Here is a 19,878-nt window from a genome sequence, read left to right on the forward strand (position 1 = left end):
ATGGGTTTAGGATGCACGAAAGGACTGATACATGAATCAAAATCCTTATTACCTGCAAACGTGCTTAATTATGTGACTCTCTTCTTATAGGGGGACTTGGCCATTTACTGCATAAACTAATCTGTGACAATGATTTCTAAAAGTCTTCTTCCTGTTACAAAGGCTGGTGCCTGTCAGTGTAGGGACAATGGGGACCTATTCCTAGTGGTCACAGAAAGATTCATATATAACTGTTCTAGTGACAGATTTCTATGACATAGAAGACAACTATTAAATCTAATTTGGGATTGGGAATTCAGATATATTCTCCTCCTCGTGATGAGGGTGAATGGTTGGGGTTAAAGGGGTTCTAGGTTCCTAATTGTAAGTTGTGTAACACGGCTGGGGGAAAACAGTTTCTCTCATCCCACCGGAAACATACAACAAACTTAATCTAATTCTAAAGTCTTGGCCAGGTGATCAACTATGGGGTTTTCTAGGACAAATCTGTATAGCACTCATTGGCATATAACAGATCTAAATGATAATTTGTACTCCGTTTTTACCTACTTTAGCTACTAAAAACAGATTTCCTTATCTTTGCTTGTATGGTGCAGGTTTCGGACCTTACAAAGGCCCCCGAACATTATTTTTTTTACGGAACCATGCCCGCTAAATGCAATCCAGTGTAATTTTTCTACAGATACATGTCTGCTAAATACAATCTGGTGTCATTTAATTACAGGACCATGTCGGCAAAATACAGTCCGGTTGGTTTTGTGACCGCGTTAGTGTCTAGGACTTTCCTTCCTAAATACACAGCTGAGTTCGCTATTCCAGTGTATGTCAATATATTGTGTAATAAGTGTTTGCCCATTAACAGTGTCTAGAAAGTAAGCCCTTCAAACGGACAACTCACCCCTTTCCAGCCGGGTCTCCTTGCAGGCGTGCGCCTCTCACAAGAAAAAAGTATTCTTGCAAGGAGATCAATATTCTCGTTGACACAGGGGAGGCAAAAGAAAACTCGAAGAAGGACTCTGCTGCCTTTTAACAGAATCCCTAACCTAGGGTTATGACCAACGAAGTCCAGAAGAGGTGATGGTGAGCGCCCCCAGTCCCGGTCCCGGGACCTTTTTTATATTTGCCCAGCTGAACCTGAATCTATCACTGGTATTACAGTCAGCTGATTGGCTATTTGTTGTTCCTCTTTCTGGTAGCTACCCTCAACTCTTCATACTTAAAATACTGACACAGCACACTGATGTTGCCCATACATGGCTCTACGCTGAAACTATTAAACTTAAAATTCTAACACAGCATTCGGATGTAACCCATATATGGGCCTAAGCAGGAACTACCAAACTTACAACTCTAACACAGCATTACTCTATAAGCCTAACTAAAACACTTTAAGGGCTAAACAATTGTGCTCTAAAGGATTAAGCAAAAACACATTCTAAAGCTAAACAAAACCACACTTTAAGCTTTTTAGTAAAAACACACTTCTAGTCTAAGTAACTATTCTTTTCACACAAGTTATCTATCATTGCCGCAATTGCACATTTTTATTTGGTTTAGAGCAAGCTGGATTTAAGCAGTTATATTTATACTTCTATCTAGTGAACTATCTCATGTAATCTTTTGACTTTTCCATGGTTCACATTTTCTGCCACTTTCCACAATAGGGACAACATACATTGTTTTTAGAGTGCATTAAGACCTATGGTGGTACAAACAAAAACCTGTCAAAACATTTGGGTAACTGTTTGTAGTTCTCTCTCAGTAAGTGCCACCTCCGCTTCATTCTTCAAATGTACATTTCCATTTTGATTGTTGTGATCCAGATCCACTGACCTCTTTTTGTGGCGAAACCTGTACAACAAGCAAACAGAACTTTGCTATATGAAATCATTCCTTTGACAATGGAAAGGTCAAAGCATACAGTATATTCAGCAACATTTACCCACCACTCAAGTGGTTTAACTTGACTAATGAGTTCTGGGAGTTCCGCTCCTTTGGTCTCTGGTAACAGCAGGCTTAAAAGACCACATACTACTGAGATACTACCCATTAGAATATAGGGCAGCACTTTGTTATAAGTCCCTAAAAATGAAAAACAAAAATACAACATTTAAATGCAGACACTTAATGTAAAAGAAATTCAATTACAGGGTTGACAAATAACATTAAGACCCATTTGTGTTCCAGCCCACTACTTTAGTTTAGAGGATACATACCGATATAGGCTATATATGGGGCAAGTGTGCTGCCAATTCTAGAGGCCATGGAGGTCACTCCCAATCCCATGTTACGCACAACAGTAGGAAAGAGTTCCGTAGAATAGAAATACACAAAGGAAAAGGCCCCGGTCACCCCCAGCTTCCCAATCATCGCTAGGGTGATCGTCAAGGCGTTGAGATCTGGGGTAGGGAAGAAAATTGAGTTCACTCAAGTCATTTAATTTATTGCAGCATAGTTTAAAACAACTTGTAGTTGAACAAAGTGCTTTACACAGTGAAATGAGAAATGGGGGAAAAAAGGAAAGCACACAAGCACATAGACAGAAGGCATATACTGTAGATTTAGGCACCCCTTATTGCTCATCCTATTGATGTCTGTTCTTTTAATCAATGTGTTTGTGATGCTGTTAGTGACTTTCTATGTGATCCAAACCTGCTGCAAATGTCACCAATGACATCCCTCTAAGGGTGTTTTCACACCAACATCGTTTGGTGCGCACCAAACGGTCCATTCGTACCAAAACCTCTTAGTTCGGTCCGTTTTCGTTGGTGTGAAAGCATTAATCGCACTCGGGTGCGCACCAAAACAAGCGGACCGAGACCTCCAAAAAGAGGAGGTCTCGGTCCGCTTGACTCCGCACCAAAAGTAGACCTCTGGTGCGGTCCCTCTGGTGAGAACGCGAACTGGGGTCCAAACCATAGACTGTAGGTCAAAATAGTGAGTCAAAATTGGCGCCGATTTCTACCGGAAGATAAACATTGAGAAAAAAATCAATCAGACTAATTTTGGTTCGTTTTCTGGTGTGAAAGCGGACCTCACTGCAGTCTATATGCTACATAATAACAATTTCACTGCCTGAAGCGGACCAAATAATCGAATTAGTGGTGTGAAAGCGCCCTAAAAGCAACAGTGAGTTTTTTTGTCTAGCTATAGCTAAACAGTTAACAGAATTTGAAACAACAACATTTTTACTTTGACCAAACATCTACAGTCAGATAGTGAGATGAACATGACCATTTACCAACAAAACACTCTCAATCAAATTACCATTCATCAAAAACCTGTTTTCTGTTGCTTTGAGGTGTAATCAATGTCACTCTCAGATATTGCATCAAATCAATATGCACGATGAGAAGCAGTCTCTCATAAGTCCCTTTCCCACATGAGCGAGACATCCGGATGTCAAACGGATATCAAACGGGTGGCTGTATGTGGGAACGCAAAACTCGGGTATTTTCTTACCCGGAACTCACCCTACTAGCCCCCTAGTACTGCTTCTAGATACCCGGGTGCGCTCATAGGGTGCGCTTAGGTGGGAACGCAGCCGGCACAGTTCTGGGTAGAGATGGGGGGTGTACCGATGACGTATAAATGCGCCCTTGCAGCCTGCTTGCAGCGCGAGGCAGAAAGTACAAATTGCCATGGTAAAGATAAACATTGCCCTACGAGTATGAACACAGACGAGAACACCGGAGTACAGAAAACAGTGACATTTTGTTGTGTACGTACAATAAAAAATTAAACTGCAATCACGTTGTTGTGTTTGTTGCGGGACAGGCAGGATTATCCTTGCAAACGTGAATAGCTTGAAGTGTTGTCGATTAGCTTGCAACTAGCTGTTTATTACAGTGGTTAGCAATTAACAGCTAATAGTTAACGTCGCTGTTATTTAGCATTGTTGCTTTTTGTAGGAGTTGGGAAGGAGCCTCAGACCTCTGTGTGCTGTTTATATATTTTCAGGTGTGTCATTATGTTCTATTAATTTGTTGTGTTGGATGTTTATACCAGAGAGGGTTGAAGTAGAGCTTTGTTTATACTGTGGTCCTGGCGTTAGCTATTTTTTCTTCTATGCTAGCTCCCGCTGACTAGCGAGCTAACTACTTCTGTTGTTTCATTTGGATCTGATGTAAGTTCGCATCATCCAGGCAACACCTATGGGCAACAGCACAACAACGCATTTATTTAGCGTCATCTCCCTCACCGCCGTCATGTCATCCGGCACAAGCTTCCTTGGTACACTGCTGTCATAGGTATTACGGTTCCCCATTGACTCCCATTGATTCTGACTGACCATTTCGAAGGAAAACGTCAATTATGTGCTGAAACAAACGCCGCTGACATATGATAGTAACCATTTCACTTTGATAATAACCTACATTTTTGTCCGACATAATACAGCAAGAATTTCGAAATTTTATCGACGCAACGTGGAGAAACTTAAGGGAGAACAAAAACATTCCATCCGCGACCCATGTTCAATGCAATTCCCCATTGACCCTCGGTCACGAAAAATGGCAGCCGTTATTTCTTGAATGTCAGAGTAATGACATTCAAAATGGTACCTAAATAATACACCACCATTCATAAAGTAACGAAGTATGAAAAGAAAAACACAATTCATCACATGGATCACCCAAACGACTTTGTGTCAATTTTCAACGGCGCAGCTTTTAATATCATAATAATGGGTGTGAAATATTCCTTAACCACTAGATGGCGGCATGGCACAGCGCACTTTGCATGACACAGCCACCACGTCACAGCACTTTACTTCCTGTTTCGTCATCAAAGTGCGCTGTGCCATACCATTTTGAATGTCATTACTCTGACATTCAAGAAATAACGGCTGCCATTTTTCGTGACCGAGGGTCAATGGGGAATTACATTGAACATGGGTCACGGGTGGAATGTTTTTGTTCTCCCTTAAGTTTCTCCACGTTGCGTCGATAAAATTTCGCAATTCTTGCTGTATTATGTCGGACAAATATGTAGGTTATTATCAAAGTGAAATGATTACGTAAGGGATAACGGCCGACGAGGTGACCGGTTCGATGGAAATAATGGCTAGGTGGAGGTCTAGAACTCCGGCGACGTGCGAAGCACGGAGACGGAGTTACCTCCGCCGTGCCATTATTTCCATCGAACCGGTCGACCTCGAAGGCCGTTATCCCGCTTATCTCCCGTTTGTATTCATAACCTGTATATTTAGAACATAGTTTTATTCCACCGTTGCGTCCGTTAACATCGCTAAAACTGTCTTGACTGTGGGACTACTTTCTGCCACATATCAACTTTCTACTTGCAGGACAAAACTGCCGTTACTAGTTCTAAATGGATGGTTGCTATGGCCAAAAGCCAGTCGTTAGTTCTAAATGGCTGGTTGCTACGGCCAAAAGCCAGTCGTTAGTTCTATCTCTCCCGTTGTCAAGCGGGCATATCCCAGGATTCTGATTAACTTTAACTTTGAAAGATTGCTACTTTTATAGCCTACATGGCATCAAATTAGCTACAATCCACCTCCGTCATATGCTACAATGTTACTATGGTTCTGCACGTCTGTATTTCAGCTTGGATGCAACGTGACAGTTCATTTAAACTTCGCAACGAGTTTGGCGAATTAATATTCAAGTGTAATACGGGAACTACTTCAAAGGTAGCAGGTTATACGAAATTAATGGCCACCCCATCAGCCAATCAGAGAAGAGAATTCCATTGTTGAGGGAGATAATGTCATATGTCAGCGGCGTTTGTTTGAGCACATAATTGACGTTTTCCTTCGAAATGGTCAGTCAGAATCAATGGGAGTCAATGGGGAACCGTAATCCTTCTGATAAAAAGGACCAAGGAAGCTTGTGCCGGATGACGTGACGGCGGTATCTCCCTCCCCCTGCAAGTACTGACATTGCCCCACCCCTCGCGGCTCCTACTCGGGTCTAGTGCCCTATAGGGCACTACTCGGGTCTAGTGTGAACACAATTACCCGTATCTCACTCGGACATAAAGCTCATGTGGGAAACGTCCGTGTCGTGCCTCTACCCGGGTAAATATGTCCGGGTAACTTCTAGAAGTTATGTGGGAATGGGACTATAGAGATGACACTCACTAGATTAGAGCACCGTAATATTCTGGTCTGCATTCCAAAGCGTACATTGTAGTCAAAAAATAAAATAAATACACTACATGTAGGCTATTAAATATTCTCTGTACCTTCGGGAACAAACTTCATGAGCAGCAGCACAGCCCCACCAACAAGAAGAGTGAAGGGCAGAGTAAAACGACGAGGAGCGTAGAGGGTGGTGAACCACACAAAGATGTAGCCAGCCAACTCAGTGCCGGCAGCGATCAGGCAGTTGAGATATGGGTCTCCATCCAAATTGGAGGTATTAAAGGACAGTCCATAATATGTCAGGGATATGGCTGTCCTGTAGAAATATATATGATTATGTTTGTACTTTCTGTCGATGTGATTATCCACCATATTCTCATTATTCTTTGAAGTGAATTATAATTCATCACATTTTATGCACTGTATGAGTTTGGAAGGGTGAGACAACAGTCAATGGCCGCGTTTCCCAGATTCAATCTTTCTTAAGGACTTAAGAAGGCTCTTAAGAAGGATTGGCTAAGATACGGGTGCTCCAAGAGCTAAGAGCGAGTCTGGGAAACACGTTCTTCTTTCACAGCGTTCTTAAGAGTGCTCCAAAGAAGATCTTAGCGTTAAGAGCTTCTTAACGAATCTGGGAAACACGGCCAATATGAATATTAGGAACTGTTCATTCCTATCAAGCCTCTCGAAAAAGGACTAAGAACTAATGCTGCATTCCAGACAACTTGGATGTCGGAGATCAGACTGCAATTCCAACCTTGAAATTGGGGTAGACCGACCGAGTTCAGAAGTGGGAACTCTGACCGCAAATGCTGTTCCATTATTTTTTTTCCCAGTAGGAGGTCAGAATTCTTGACCTCCGAGGTTGTGTGGAATGAAATTTGGATTCCAACTAAGAAATATCTGACTTCCGAGTTGTCTGGAAGGCAGCATATGTTCAAGTACAGTACATAAAAGTCGTAGTTAAACTTGTTGAATTATCAATTTGCTAACTTAAAACTGTCATGCCACAGTATACGTAACAGCATAAAACATAGGCCTGCATTTCCACTGTATGATTCTTTATGTTTATTCACCAAATAAGGATGTTCAGAACTGTGATGTTCCTTATATTTTTAGTTTTCAGGAGATCCAGCCAGGTGTATTTATTCTGACCTCCTAATTTAGGCTCATTTATCTGGAGAGGAAAAGAAAACAGTAAAGAAAAGCAGATACATTACTATATTGGCCACCATTGGTCGACAGCAATCCCTGTGGATTCATCTGGAATCACCTTTGCGCCAGCACTGTGCTCCAGCTGGAAGATGTCCGCGGGAGGAGTGATGCCGTTCTTCTTGGCAGCAGCTCGGATAACGGCCTCAGCCTCCTGAAACCGGCCCTGAGTGATCAGCCAGCGAGGAGACTCTGGTATGAACCTGAGGTGATCAATAAAAGAAGATTTGCTTTAAAAAAGAAAGAAAGGTTTCTTTCAAGGGTACCGTTGAGTATCTAAGGGGTACAGGTTGAGTATAGAATACAGGGTCCAGGTGTGTGTGAGAAAACAAGGCACATAGTAAAGGTGGTTTGACGCAAAGGGCATGCTCATCGACAAGTGTTAAAGGTTGCTTTGTGTGTGTGTGTGTGTGTGTGTGTGTGTGTGTGTGTGTGTGTGTGTGTGTGTGTGTGTGTGTGTATGTGTGTGAACTTACCACCAGAGAGGAATGTAAAGTAATCCCACCATAGACAACGCTAACTGTAGTGTCCTCCAGCTCCGGATAAAGTAGGCGAAGAGTGGCAGAATGGCATAGCCAGCGGCAAAACAGGAACACATTCCAAGAATCCCAAAGCTCATGCGGGCTGACTTACTGAGGAGCTCTGCCCCTAACGGTGAGAAAGTGACAGGAATGTATAAATGCAGTTTTATGCAAATGCATCCATTGATTTCACCACTCAATGTCTCCTGAAGGTTAACACAAGCAAGTCCAGTGGGCAGCAGTAAGCAAGTTAGAACAACACTTACATTTAAATGTATTAATTTAGCAGACACTTTTATCCAAAGTGACTTAAAGAATGAGGAATAACATTAAAACAGTGCAGAGGAGAATAATTAAATAATTACAGTGCATGAAAATGCACTGTACTGTTCTTCCAAGGCTTCTTCTTATTACAGTGCATGAAAATGCACTGTACTGTTCTTCCAAGGCTTCTTCTTCTTATTAGAGTGCATGAAAATGCACTCTACTGTTATCCGATTTATTCTTATTATTTTTATTTTTCCTCTAACGTTTTTGTGCGTTCAATTCAGCTTCAACCGTTTAACGTAGAAACTTCATTCAAACTGTGCTGCGTAGGTCTTACTTAGGTGACTTCAGCTTTGTATTTTTCAACTTTGAAAACTTTATCGTTGAATTTATATTAATTTTTTAAGACATTTTTTCTCCCATAGACTTAACATTGGATTATGACATCATAATAGGGCAATTAGAATCTTATGCCAGGTGGCCAGCCCCACCTGCAGCAGCTCTCTCTCTCTCAGGCTTTAAGCATACAATCTCTCTGAAGACTACACATATCCTGTTAAACTGTTTCCTCTGTCCACAACTGTTTCAAAATAAAAGTCCTCACTGCAATAATACACTATTAAATCATTTAACCATTGAAACTACTCAACTATTTAACTGTTCAACCATTCCAACTGTCAGTTATCATCAACTATGCCTCCAGTCAACTACATGAAACCTCCATGTACCTAGCAACCAACATAGCAACCATTAAAATTAAGCGTTTATGACCGTTTCCATAGCAACCAACATGATTTTACTACAGTAACTTCTTTATTCCTGATAGTGGCCACCATAGATACCCTATCAACAAATGTTTCAAAATAAAAGTCCTCACTAGCAAGTTAGCTAGTTAGCATGGTTAGCATTGTTAGCATAGTTAGCATTTTTAGCATAACTGCTAGAAATGGTTAGCTAAGTTAGCTAATCAACCTGGTTAGCATTGTTAGCATAGTTAGCATTGTTAGCATAGTTAGCATTTTTAACATAACTGTTTGAAATGATTAGCTAAGTTAGCTAATCAGCCTGGTTAGCATTGTTAGCATTGTTAACATAGTTAGCATTTTTAGCATAACTGTTAGAAATGATTAGCTAAGTTAGCTAATCAGCCTGGTTAGCATTGTTAGCATAGTTAGCATAGTTAGCATTTTTAGCATAACTGCTAGAAATCATTAGTTCAGTTAGAACTGTAATGTTTAAGCTTTAAACTGTCTACCTTCACACTATCAGCTTTCTTTAAACTATGCAACCACCATGTTTACCCTAGCTACACCTTAGTAACTATATCTTCATTATCTACTCTATCTATACATTTTTGCATTTTCATGCACTCGTAATTTCCCTGGAATTACATTCTCTAGTTATTATTATTCCGCTGATCAAATTCATTTTTTCTATTCAGCTTGAACCGTTTAACTTAGAAACTTCATTCAAACGTCGCAACGTAGGTCTTAAATAGGGGAAGGCTGCTAAGTATTTTTCAACTTTGTAACTTTTATACTTTTTAAACTATAAATTAAAAACTATTACAAATTTCCCCATAGACTTAACATTGGCCTCTATGACATCACAATCGGATCATTAAGCAATTAGAATCTTATGCCAGGTGGCCAGCCCCACCTGCAGCAGCCCTCTCTCTCTCAGGCTTAAGCATACAATCTCTCTGTGAAGACTACATATCCTGTTAACTGTTTCATCTTTCCACAACTGTTTCAAAATAAAAGTTCTCACTGCAATAATACACTATTAAATCATTTAACCATTGAAACTACTCAACTATTTAACTGTTCAACCATTCCAACTGTCAGTTATCATCAACTATGCCTCCAGTCAACTACATGAGACCTCCATGTACCTAGCAACCAACATAGCAACCATTAAAATCAAGCGTTTATGACCGTTTCCATAGCAACCAACATGATTTTACTACAGTAACTTCTTTATTCCCGATAGTGGCAGCCATGGATACCCTATCAACAAATGTTTCAAAATAGAAGTCCTCAGTAGCAAGTTAGCTAGTTAGCATGGTTAGCATAGTTAGCATAGTTAGCATATTTAGCATTTTTAGCATAGCTGCTAGAAATGATTAGCTAAGTTAGCTAATCAACCTAGTTAGCATGGTTAGCATTGTTAGCATAGTTAACATTTTTAACATAGCTGCTAGAAATGATTAGCTAAGTTAGCTAATCAACCTAGTTAGCATTGTTAACATAGTTAGCATTGTTATCATAGTTAGCATTGTTAGCATAACTGTTAGAAATGATGAGCTAAGTTAGCTAATCAACCTGGTTTGCATAGTTAGCATTTTTAGCATAACTGATAGAAATCATTAGCTAGGTTAGCTAATCAACCTGGTTAACATTGTTAACATAGTTAACATTGTTATTATTGTTAGCATTTTTACCATAACTGTTATAAATCATTAGCTAAGTAAACTAATCAACCTGGTTATCATTGTTAACATAGTTAGATAACATTTTAACATACCTTTTAGAAATCATTAGTTAAGTTACAACTGGAATGTTTAAGCTTTAAACTGTCTAACTTCACACATCAACTGTCTTTAAACTATGCAACCACCATGTTTACCCTAGCTACACCTTAGTAACCATATCTACATTATCTATCTATATATTTTTGCATTTTCATGCACTGGTAATTCCTTGGAATTGCATTTCTAGTTATTATTATTCCGCTGATCAAATTCATTTTTTCTATTCAGCTTGAACCGTTTAACTTAGAAACTTCATTCAAACGTCGCAACGTAGGTCTTAAATAGGGGAAGGCTGCTAAGTATTTTTCAACTTTGTAACTTTTATACTTTTTAAACTATAAATTAAAAACTATTACAAATTTCCCCATAGACTTAACATTGGCCTCTATGACATCACAATCGGATCATTAAGCAATTAGAATCTTATGCCAGGTGGCCAGCCCCACCTGCAGCAGCCCTCTCTCTCTCAGGCTTTAAGCATACAATCTCTCTGTGAAGACTACATATCCTGTTAACTGTTTCCTCTTTCCACAACTGTTTCAAAATAAAAGTCCTCACTGCAATAATACACTATTAAATCATTTAACCATTGAAACTACTCAACTATTTAACTGTTCAACCATTCCAACTGTCAGTTATCATCAACTATGCCTCCAGTCAACTACATGAGACCTCCATGCACCTAGCAACCAACATAGCAACCATCAAAATTAAGCGTTTATGACCGTTTCCATAGCAACCAACATGATTTTACTACAGTAACTTCTTTATTCCTGATAGTGGCAGCCATGGATACCCCATCAACAAATGTTTCAAAATAAAAGTCCTCAGTACCAAGTTAGCTAGTTAGCATGGTTAGCATAGTTAACATTGTTAGCATAGTTAGCATTTTTAACATAACTGCTAAAAATGATTAGCTAAGTTAGCTAATCAACCTGGTTAGCATTGTTGGCATAGTTAACATTGTTAGCATTTTTAACATAACTGCTAAAAATGATTAGCTAAGTTAGCTAATCAACCTGGTTAGCATTGTTAGCATAGTTAACATTGTTAACATTTTTAGCATAACTGCTAAAAATGATTAGCTAAGTTAGCTAATCAACGTGGTTAGCATTGTTAGCATGGTTAGCATTGTTAGCATAGTTAACATTTTTAACAGTACTGCTAAAAATCATTAGCCAAGTAAACCAATCAACCTGGTTATCATTGTTAGCATAGTTAACATTTTAGAATACCTGTTAGAAATCATTAGTTAAGTTAGAACAGGAATGTTTAAGCTTTAAAATGTCTACCTAAACACTATCAACTCTCTTTAAACTATGCAACCACCATGTTTACCCTAGCTATACCTTAGTAGCCATATCTACATTATCTATCTATATTTTTTTTTGCATTTTCATGCACTGGTAATTCCTTGGAATTGCATTTCTAGTTAAGTAATTACTACTGCGTCAATCAATACTATTGCTGGAGGATAAGAGTGCAGACTATAATAAGAACTAGTCTACTAAGTGTAGAAGACACAGTTCTATAAATGATACAGTAGTGGTCCTTGATGATGATGAATAACAGCTAAGGGGGGTTTTAGGCATTGCTTACACGACATGTCTAACAACGGCCCTTAGCTGTTCTAAAATCAGTGCAAACGACGGACTCTCGGGGCTCATTACCTACCCAGAATAAAGGCAGTACAGTAACTGGAAATGTCCATCATTCCCACCACAAAGTACAGAACACAGAACATCTCCCAGCTGTTGGAGGTGGACAGGAGTAAGGCGAAGATCGTCTTCAATGCCATGGCAGAAAAGTACGTGATCTTCCTGCCATACCTGGGGAGAAATGGAGAGGGATTGCTTTCAGACAATGACAGCATTCAGATAGATCCAACTTGCAAAATTTGTTCAAGCTTTCTTTCTTTCTTTCTTTCTTTCTTTCTTTCTTTCGTCATGACATATATTGTAGAATTCTTCATGTCAAAAATCTGAAAAAAGGTTAACAAAAACTGGATGCTAAATGATTACACAGCTTTTTGTCCATTGTACTGATGACATTTTGACCAGAATGTTTTATGCTTCTAATTAGAGTGCATGAAAATGCACTCTACTGTTATCCGATATCTTATTATTATTATTCGGATTTTGTGCGTCTAATTCAGCTTCAACCATTTAACGTAGAAAATTCATTCAAACTGTGCTGCATAGGTCTTACTTATGTGACTTCAGCTACGTATTTTTCAACTTTGCAACTTTTATACTTTTTGAACTATGAATTAAAAATGATAAAAATTTCCCCATAGACTTAACATTGCGACATCACATGACATCACATGACATCCTATGGCTAGCACTGCACAGCCAATAGAGTGAGTGAGTCTGAGGCTAGCCAGAGCCCATTTGGGCTAACTGTCATGGCTAAGGAAACAGACTAAAAGGGCTGCAGGGTTCATACTGTATTGCCCCTGGCTGCAGCAATGAAATGTTTAGGGCTAAAACAGCCGGGGTTGAGAAACTTTTCCTCACAGGTTACTTAGACAAGGAACCAGCCCTCAACGCATAGCTAGTACAGTAACGTACCTATGTTCCACGGGTCCAGCAGGATTCCAACAGCCAATCAGATTGCAGGATTCTGAAAGCCAATCAGATTGCAGGATTCCAACAGCCAATCAGATTGCAGGATTCCAACAGCCAATCAAATTGCATGATTCTGGGAGCCAATCAGATTGCAGGATTCTGGGAGCCAATCAGATTGCAGGATTCCAACAGCCAATCATATTGCAGGATTCTGGGAGCCAATCAGATTGCAGGATTCCAACAGCCAATCAAATTGCAGGATTCTGGGAGCCAATCAGATTGCAGGATTCCAACAGCCAATCAGATTGCAGGCTTCTGGGAGCCAATCAGATTGCAGGACTCTGAGAGCCAATCAGATTGCAGGATCCTGGGAGCCAATCAAATTGCAGGATTCTGGGAGCCAATCAGATTATAGGATTCTAACAGCCAATCAAATTGCAGGATTCTGGGAGCCAATCAAATTGCAGGATTCTGGGAGCCAATCAGATTGCAGGATTCTGAGAGCCAATCAGATTGCAGGATTCCAACAGCCAATCAGATTGCAGGATTCCAACAGCCAATCAAATTGCAGGATTCTGGGAGCCAATCAGATTGCAGGATTCTGGGAGCCAATCAGATTGCAGGATTCCAACAGGCAATCAGATTGCAGGATTCCTACAGCCAATCAGATTGCAGGATTCTGGGAGCCAATCAGATTGCAGGATTCTGGGAGCCAATCAGATTGCAGGATTCCAACAGCCAATCAAATTGTAGGATTCTGGGAGCCAATCAGATTACAGGATTCTGGGAGCCAATCAGATTGCAGGATTCCAACAGCCAATCAGATTGCAGGATTCTGGGAGCCAATCAAATTGCTGGATTCCATTAACCAATCAGATTGCAGGATTCTGGGAGCCAATCAGATTGTAGGATTCCAACAGCCAATCAGATTGCAGGATTCCAACAGCCAATCAGATTGCAGGATTCTGGGAGCCAATCAGATTGCAGGACTCTGAGAGCCAATCAGATTGCAGGATTCTGGGAGCCAATCAGATTGCAGGATTCTGAGAGCCAATCAGATTGCAGGATTCCAACAGCCAATCAAATTGCAGGATTCTGGGAGCCAATCAGATTGCAGGATTCCAACAGCCAATCAGATTGCAGGATCCTGGGAGCCAATCAAATTGCAGGATTCTGGGAGCCAATCAGATTGTAGGATTCTAACAGCCAATCAGATTGCAGGATTCTGGGAGCCAATCAGATTGCAGGATTCCAACAGCCAATCAGATTTCAGGATTCTGGGAGCCAATCAAATTGCAGGATTCTGGGAGCCAATCAGATTGCAGGATTCTGGGAGCCAATCGCAGGATTGCAGGATTCCAAGGATTCCAATCGGATTCTAAGGATGTCTTAGTTGAAGCATTATACTGCCAGAGCCATAGAAAGAGAGAGCTGCGGCACTCTTTGATGTTGCCGCAACACGATCAAAAGTTCCAAAAAATCTGCGCTGAATGGTGGAATCGCAGAAGGGTGGGATATACTTCTGGATGCTGGAGTGTGTAATCAATTAACCCATTGACTACACTGACCAAGAGATTGGCTGTTAATAGTTCCAAAAGTCCCAGTTCCAGTTACCTGGAAAAAGCGCTTCCATTTTTTCCTATGGAGGTCTATGGGAGTGTCGCCACCCTGTTTTATCTACTACTGTACACCGCTCTGGTTACTGCAAGAAAGACATTCCTTAACTGTTAAAGAATTTGGGAAGAGCTAGAGGGCGCTACAAAGCCATGAATGAACAAGAGTTTACAGGTCATCACATGCCTACAGTATGATTCAAATACACATGATCAAATAGTTAGGTCTACTTAAACTATCTGGAATAAAGTTGTCAATCAAATAACTACATCAATATGCACTTGCCACTACAGTATGTTTGTAGTTAACATTTATTGATGAAAATGTGTGGTAATTACACTTGTACTAGCTTTACAAGTTAACAGAACACATGTCAAAGACCAAAGAAATTAACAGACAATTACAATGATTTGCAACTTACTTTGCCCTATTAATCAACTATTAGTAACAATATTTTAACAATATCTTCATTATTATTATTATTAATAATAAATATTTAACATGCCAAATATTGAAACATTTTGGTTACATCACCTCAGGCGAATGCAAAACTATCTCTGTGACCTCTATCTGACATGCAACATGCTATCTGAAATGTGCGGAAACTGGATGACATTGCTGGGGATGTATAAAATATATGTCAACTTAATTGTTTGGCCTCTGAGAAAAATATTGTGTGTTTTTTTCTGCTGGATTCATTTCAATTTTCTTTGTTGTGCCCCTTACTGTAGCTTCAAAGAACTCCTCACGGCTTAGCTGTGTATTTTTGTTTAAAGCAAGAATTTTTCTACTGAGCAACTCTCACTTGTAGGAGTAATGTTTGACAAGGTGTACCTATACATTCACTTAAGTAAAGGAATCGTGTACTGCGTCCACTTCTGTGTGTGTGTGTGTGTGTGTGTGTGTGTGTGTGTGTGTGTGTGTGTGTGAGAGAGAGAGAGAGAGAGTGTCCAAGAGCCAAGACATATGATGGAATTTGAATATGCAAGCTTTCAGTATCTGAGAGGTAAATGTACAGTATGTAGCTGCTACAGTATGACTTCAATGGATGATCTCATTGGCATGCAGGTACTGACAGGCTCAAAGGCAATGAATGGGATTGGATTTGGCACCCACCTGTCTGATATGATGCCTGAACAAAATGATCCAACCAGGACCCCCAAGAAAAATATGGTGAGAGTGAAAGGAGCTCTCCAAGCATCATCACACACCAGATTCCACTGTGCACAGTGAGAAATGGTCAGTTGGAGGAGGGAGTGACTAAGGGCACAAATTACTTTATGACACGGTAGATCATCTGCATTACATCTAAATCATGACAATTGAATTAAATCATGACAATATTTGATAGCCTATAACATCTTTTATGTAGCATTTTCCACACTTTTTCTTGCCTCAGTGTAGCCTATTTTTTGTAAAAGGTTAAAGTGATTATGAACCTGGAAATGTAACTCATATAGCAGACTTTTCAGATTGAAATTTCACATTTTGCAAGTTAAATCAACGTAATTGTTTAATTGAACGCATGCAGAGTGCCTGCATGAATTAATGCTGTGGTACGCACACCCATTCACTGTAGGCTACAGAACACCCCACAGGGCAAATTCTGTCTCGTTGATGAGTAGCCTGATGCTACGCACAGTACAGCCGTAGCACACCTGCAGGCGCACAATGAGTGCTCATCACATAATGCAATTTATCAATTAGGTCAAATGTTTTTGAGATACCTGTCTTACACAGATCACCACCAAAAAATAATTGATCATCATATCAGCTTTACCTCTGTTACAATGGTGGACACGTATCTCTCCTTGCTAAACACCCAGCCATCCAGACAGTGCTCCGTGCTTTGGTTAGACCAGGCATCCAAAGCCCCCTGTTCAGTGTAGCGTCTGCAGCGACTCGGAACGACCTCTCCTTTCACCTCTTCACTTGGGATGGACAGATTGTAGCCAAATCCTCCATAGCTGCTGTTCAGGAATGGAAGTCTGCAGTGGTGAGGAGGAACATCTGCCAGGAAAACCATGGATAATGACGTAAACGCACCGGGTAATCCACAGAGACTGAGGAGTATGTAAATGAGCCTATGAAAAGGCCCCCACTGTCCTAAAAATGCAATTATTTCCTCGTAATCGTTCATCATGTGATTTCAGTGAGTGTGGAATTCAGAGTGAGACTAAAGCAATGCCAACCTAAAAAATAAAAAATAAACTATGCCCAATTTCAGACAACAAACATTTAAGTATGAGGCGGGTAGAGGGGTGGAGTTTGACTTGGTTTGAAGTTACAGTATCAGCATATGTATCAGCAGGTTACCTCACGCCAGAGGTGTGGAGTCCAGTCACATGACATGGACTTGAGTCAGACTCGAGCCACGATTTTGATGACTTTAGACTCGACAAAACGAGAAATTACTTGCTACTCGACTTGGCCTTCAATGCGATTGACTCGAGACTTGACCCGGTCCCAGACTTTGCGTCTTTGACTTACTGTAGCCTAATGACTGGCATGGGTCAAATTATTTACATCTTATACAAAAAGTAAAACCATTTCCCGTTATTCCAGCTATTCAACTTCAGCAGCCTGAGAGTGAAAATTTGATGAAGTGTAATCAGACTCCAGACATTTAATATGGAGACGGTAGAAGGGTGAGATAATCTCTGCACATCAGGAATGTGGGCTACAGCCATGTTGGATTGGCAGGAACCTTTGACACTAAAATATCTAGAAGATCCCGTTCTTTCCAACAAGCAGCTCGAAGAGACGAATACTCTCTGGACGAAGAGAAACGTGTTATTCAGGTAATGAGAACAATCCTGTCACTTCAATGCAGGCGGGCCATAGGGCATAGCCTACCGTGGGCTGACGCATATTTTTGGGCCGAGGCTGTCATAATTTAATTTAAATATAATTTATAGCGTACGGCCGTAATGGTAGCGAATCGCGGCCCATTGGCCCTAATGAACATTGGGCTAGTCCAATGACATCGCAGGCCCCTACCTGACCTCCTCCCGGCCGAATCTCCCTTATGAGGGTATCCAGTGGCGGTTCTAGACTGAATTACTCCCCAGGCGAGATCCTCCACGAGCGCCCCCATGAGTGTTTTTTGACGCACTTTGCGTCAGTCGGGCTCATAGGGTTAAGCGCTCGTGCCGCCCCATACAAGATGCCGCCCCGGGCGACCGCCCGGTTCGCCCGTACCTAAAACCGCCACTGAGGGTATCAAAATCTGCCATTGGAGTTCGACCAGAGTTTGATAGGCAACCGTCCGTAGCCTACATGAAAATGTACACAGACAAACCACAAAAGCGCGAGGGGGGCGCAGAGAAGTTGCGAGAGAGAAGGCAAGCCTACAAGTGGATACAGCAAAATGTGCTAAAATTACAGAAATGTTTGCCAGTTGCCACCACAAGTTCAATCTGCAGCCTGTTGCAGGGCCGTCGACATCTTGCAGCAGTGTAGAAGCAGCACGAGTGCAAAGGCTGTCAGGAGGCACACGCGAGTGTGCAACAGAGTTACACAGAGGAAGGTCTATTCAAATTGATTCGGAGGAGGATGAGGGGAGAGACGTGACCCAGCAGCCAGGGACAGATTGAGGAGGAGGTCAGAATAGCTATTGTAAGCCTGGTAAGAAGTAGGAAATGTTAGCTGAAGATGAAGAAATACATTTCGTGTAGGGAGGGCGGAGGGCTGTGTGTGTGTGTGTGTGTGTGTGTGTGTGTGTGTGTGTGTGTGTGTGTGTGTGTGTGTGTCTCACTCCTGCATGCATTCAGCATGTCTGCATCTCAAGGCGTCACACAGGCTGAGGTCTGAAAGAAGCAAGGACAGCACTCGTAGATTTCAAACTTTTTATCTGCGACTGCTGCTTGCCCTTGCTTTTAGATGTAGGCTATTAGCTTAGCCTACTATGTAGGATTCAGCACCCAGTTGAGCAGAAAAAAAGTTTTATAGTGTGAGAGCGTCTTTTTGTGTGCCACTCTCGCATGCATTTGAATTGCGATAGGCCTACCCATCAAATTAACGACTTAACGCCATCCCTCTGAGACAGTTTTAGCCAACAATTCACCTTGATATAGTGAAGATGTATAGACTACACATCCCAAAACATTTTCATTGTTAATTCTATGGGCTATCACCATTCCTGTTTCATTCCATGCGTCTGACTGCATGTCTGTGTGTATGGGTGTCTGCTTGTCTGCGCAAAGAAAATTGATAGTTATTAGCTTGTTGTAGCCTAGCCTACTGCGTCAAGATTGAACACAATTTCGACCAATCGTGTTCAATCTTGACGCATAGGCTAGGCTACAACAAGCGAATCAATTTTCTTTGCGCAGACAAGCAGACACCCATACACACAGACAAGCAGTCAGACGCATGGAATGAAACAGGAATGGTGATAGCCCATAGAATTAACAATGGAAATGTTTTGGGATGTGTAGTCTATACATCTTCACTATAGTATCAAGGTGAATTGTTGGCTAAAACTATGCAAATGCTCAACATAGGAAATTATTGCAGGTTTTATTTTGTGAAGCATTCAATAGCATATGAGTTTTGTGCACAACCTCATCCTTGCTGGTTTAGAGGGTACTCTTGGGTATGTGATTTTATTTGTGTGTGTTTGTGTGAGAGAGAAATATTTCTTTAGCAAGGTTACTCGCTTCCATGCAGGCTACTGCAGTTCACTTTTTTTTTTACAAACAAAACAGTGTGCACATATATATTGTATCATGTAAATTGTCATGGTAGGCCACTATGGCCAAAAATGCCCGGGCCATTTTTTGGTCCCAGTCCAGCCCTGCTTCAATGTCTTTCTTAATGCTCATTAAAGCATCCCCGCTCAACACCCACATTTCATCATTAATGGTTCACATCATTAGCTAACATAAACCATTGACAACCCCTAAGTGTAATTAGGTAATACTTAAAGGGACACACCGATTAGCATTAAGCTTTGTGTCTTTAGAAAACCAGTCATGTTTTTGAATGGTCGTGCATCATTCCCTCAGTTTGCCTTGAGATGGGAGAAATACAGATTTCAATGTTGGACTTCCT

General features: G+C 40.9%; 1 protein-coding gene across 1 annotated transcript; it reads right to left on the reverse strand.

Moving 5' to 3' along the window:
- Positions 1-598: 598 nt before the first annotated feature.
- Positions 599-17,080, reverse strand: LOC134068879 (solute carrier family 22 member 4-like). The gene is made up of 10 exons (XM_062524672.1): positions 16,604-17,080; positions 15,940-16,043; positions 12,314-12,468; positions 7,795-7,966; positions 7,380-7,521; positions 7,183-7,283; positions 6,208-6,422; positions 2,217-2,399; positions 1,947-2,082; positions 599-1,851 (listed from the first exon to the last, which is right to left on the reverse strand). Exons 1-10 carry the CDS (start codon positions 16,964-16,966, stop codon positions 1,725-1,727), a joined length of 1,698 nt encoding a protein of 565 aa, XP_062380656.1. The 5' UTR covers positions 16,967-17,080; the 3' UTR covers positions 599-1,724.
- Between the last annotated feature and the right edge of the window lie 2,798 nt (positions 17,081-19,878).

Source organism: Sardina pilchardus, chromosome 21 (genome assembly GCF_963854185.1).
Source record: "Sardina pilchardus chromosome 21, fSarPil1.1, whole genome shotgun sequence".
Taxonomy (NCBI): Eukaryota; Metazoa; Chordata; class Actinopteri; order Clupeiformes; family Clupeidae; genus Sardina; species Sardina pilchardus.